Raw genomic sequence first — 3,193 nt, 5'->3', positions numbered from 1 at the left:
AAAAGTAACATGCAAAGCAGCACTGGGTGAAACTAAAACCCTCTCGTTATTTTGCACAGACCACGCAGTTCATTCCATTCCAGATAAGTCTATTAATACACCTTCCTATTTATATGCTGGCTCCTTGCAGCAACATAGTAGAGAGCTACAGCTGCATAACCGAGACGGAATAGGCGTCCTGCTAGCCACTTGGGAGAAACTGATCAGCTGAGGTGGAGTGAGAGTGACAGGGATGCCTACAGACTACTCAACACACAGACCCCGGAAGAGCAGGGCTGATGGATCATAACTGCAGCGTACCAGAAGGGCAGGTCAATACTCTTACTGCAGAGGCAACACTATCTCAAAAAGCTGCCAGAAATGTACGCTCTGCGGCATAAATAGCAGCCAGCAAAGGTTTTTGGCGGAGGGATATGGGGCTTATTCACCCTGCAGCTTCCGCTTAGTCATCCAGCGTCGGGTAGAAACTCAAGGACAAGCAGCCGACATCCGACCACAAAAGAAACATTCTGGGGGGTCCTGATCTGAAGATGGAGAGCTCAAGAGGGACACACCTCAACATGGCTGCTGTGGCATCTCGTGTTGGAGCTGCCCGGTTGCTGCAGGCAGCCTTTGGATGTACCACGTTCAGCCTTGTGGCCCACCGAGGAGGGTTCAGTGCGGCCTACGGCACCTTCTGCATGTCCGTCTGGTGCTTCTGCTTCGCAGTCACCGTCTTTATCGTCACCTGCGAGTTCACGCGCCTCCACAGCTGCCTGAGCATCTCTTGGGGGAATTTCACCGCCGCCTTCGCCATGCTTGCCACCCTCATGTCCATCACAGCTGCCGTGATCTATCCGCTGTATGTCGAGTTTGGCTGCCATTCCAACGGGTGCGAGGCGAGAGATTTCCGCATCTCGGCCAGTGTTTTCGCAGGGCTTCTGTTTTTTGCCTACGCCGCGGAAGTATTCCTCACAAGGGCCAAGCCGGGACAGGTGACCAGCTACATGGCCACCGTTTCTGGCCTCTTGAAAATTGTCCAGGCTTTCGTAGCTTGCATCATATTTGGGGCTCTGGTGAACGGCAGCCAATACGACCGGTACGTGGCAACCCAGTGGTGTGTGGCTGTCTACAGCTTCTGCTTTGTGGTGACAGTGGTGGTGGTGGCCCTCAGTGTCACAGGAAAGACAGCCATGCTGAAGTGCCCCTTTGAGCGCTTTGTGGTTGTTTATACCTTTGTGGCTGTCCTGATGTACTTGAGCGCCGCAGTGATCTGGCCAGTGTTCTGCTTTGACCGTAAGTACGGCTCCCCACACCGCCCTTACCAGTGCTCCAGAGGCAGGTGCCCCTGGGACAGCCAGGTGGTCATTGCAGTGTTCACGTGTGTGAACCTGGTGCTTTACATTGTGGACTTAGCCTACTCACAACGCATCCGCTTCGTCTCACACCCCTAGTAGCCACAAAAAAAAGCCATAAAAGACTCAGGCAGAGGGAGTTTTGGGACCCGCCTAGAAAGCTGACGTCCAGGTCACACCAAAAGAATTTGTCTTGATCGAAAGTGGCCTGTCCATGAAAGAAACATAGCGATGCATCTGCAATGCTACCCTCATTCCAGCAGATGTGTACACTTGATGCATCAGTGACTCTACAGGTTAATAGGTTTTGTAAGGCCTAATACTAAGGGTGGGGAAAACAGGTTTTGGACCCTGAATTGTTCATCCTAAAATTGTTGGGTAAGTTAAAACTGCAAGAAGAATAGAAAAATATCTAGGCCCAAAAGAGCAACTGCCAAAATCCCAACACAATCCATGAAATTCTGTTAAAGTGGAAAACGTATAACTAAACCTAATAGATTCTGTCAGAAATTTCAGATGAGGCAGGGGAAAGAGAGGGGAGATTACAACCACCAAGAAGACTGAGACCCTCGTCCACAGCCTAGAGTATGAAAATAACAATTTCCTTATGCATGTACTTGGTTGTTGGTGAGATGCACATTCCTGTTTGGAAGAGTTTGAGAAGTGAAGTGAATACTGTCAAGTTTGTAATTGACAATGGGTGTAGGGAAGGTTGCTGCAAGCTCTAAAATAATTACTTCCAGATTGTTTCCCTCAGTTATTCCTTCAAGACGCATCTGGGGATATTGCTATGCCTGCGGAAACTGTGGCTACACACAAGACATTAGCGTTTTGTACCAAAGCCAGACTTTTGAACCAAAACCACACTTTGAACCAAAGTATATTAATTTAGACAAAATAAAACTGTGTTGTTTTCGTTTTGCAAGAGTTAGGCAACAGACATTGTTTAATTCCACAAACGCTTGGCACCGTGCAAACTGCAGATTACTTAATGATCTAGAACATGACCTGGATTCGCTGGTCTTTCACAATGCTGAAAGGACATGAGTAACATTTAAATACATCCAACCAAGTGCCTATTGTCCGACTCTTGGAGGTGCTGATTCTTGATTCCCAGCTGAGAAAACATGTCTGTATAAATGCATCATGGTGCAAAGAAGTGTGCTGGTCTCCTTCAGAGATATTTTCAAATTTAAGAAGCCAAAGCAAGTAGTTTATTCCAATAGTTTATATTAAATGTGTGTGAATTAGGTAGGAAGGCTTTATTCCAATCTAGAATAAAAATAGCAAGTTGGCAAAAGTATTCTGTGTTTTCCTTAACTGGCAGAGCACCCTAGTCTTGCATTTATTCTCCTCCCTCAACCAACCCACTGTATATCCTCTCCTGCTCCTAAACATAAATGCACAGAAACACAGAGCAAGTTTCTTCCCATCTGGAAATACACAGTGATTTATGGTGTTTGAATGCCACTGCCTTGTCTAAGCGTATGCTCACACTGGTATCTTAAAATGCAGTAAGGTCACAAACACACCCACCCAGCCTGCTGCAGTTGACTCCACATTGGCACAGTAATGTTCACATCGGAGAGGGGGCAAGGATGTCTTCACCTGATGCACGGCCCTGCTCATGACTGCCTCCCATCAGCTCATCAAGCTGTCATCTGCACATGCGTGGTGGCTGTTAGGGTATGTTCACATTACCGCTTAACTCTGCATCCAGTTCTCTAGTCAGATTGAAGCTGATTTTAGAGGGGCAAGGAAGCATCAAGCAACAGCATTTGTCCAGAGACTGCAGGACTGGTATGAATTGTGGACTGGTATGAATTGTGCATGCTGCTTCAAAAACTAGCAGCTGGATG

The 3,193-nt window shown here is 47.4% G+C and overlaps 1 protein-coding gene across 1 annotated transcript; it reads left to right on the top strand.

The window, feature by feature from the left end:
• On the top strand, positions 1–2,503 carry MYADML2 (myeloid associated differentiation marker like 2). Its single transcript, XM_081851157.1, has one exon. It carries the CDS (start codon positions 531–533, stop codon positions 1,431–1,433), a length of 903 nt encoding a protein of 300 aa, XP_081707283.1. The 5' UTR covers positions 1–530; the 3' UTR covers positions 1,434–2,503.
• Positions 2,504–3,193: the final 690 nt, after the last annotated feature.

The sequence above is a fragment of the Podarcis erhardii genome (genome assembly GCF_964252035.2).
Source record: "Podarcis erhardii genome assembly, chromosome: 2".
NCBI classification, from domain to species: domain Eukaryota; kingdom Metazoa; phylum Chordata; class Lepidosauria; order Squamata; family Lacertidae; genus Podarcis; species Podarcis erhardii.
Note: the sequence above shows the minus strand (reverse complement) of the source record. Positions and strands in the feature narration are given on the sequence as shown.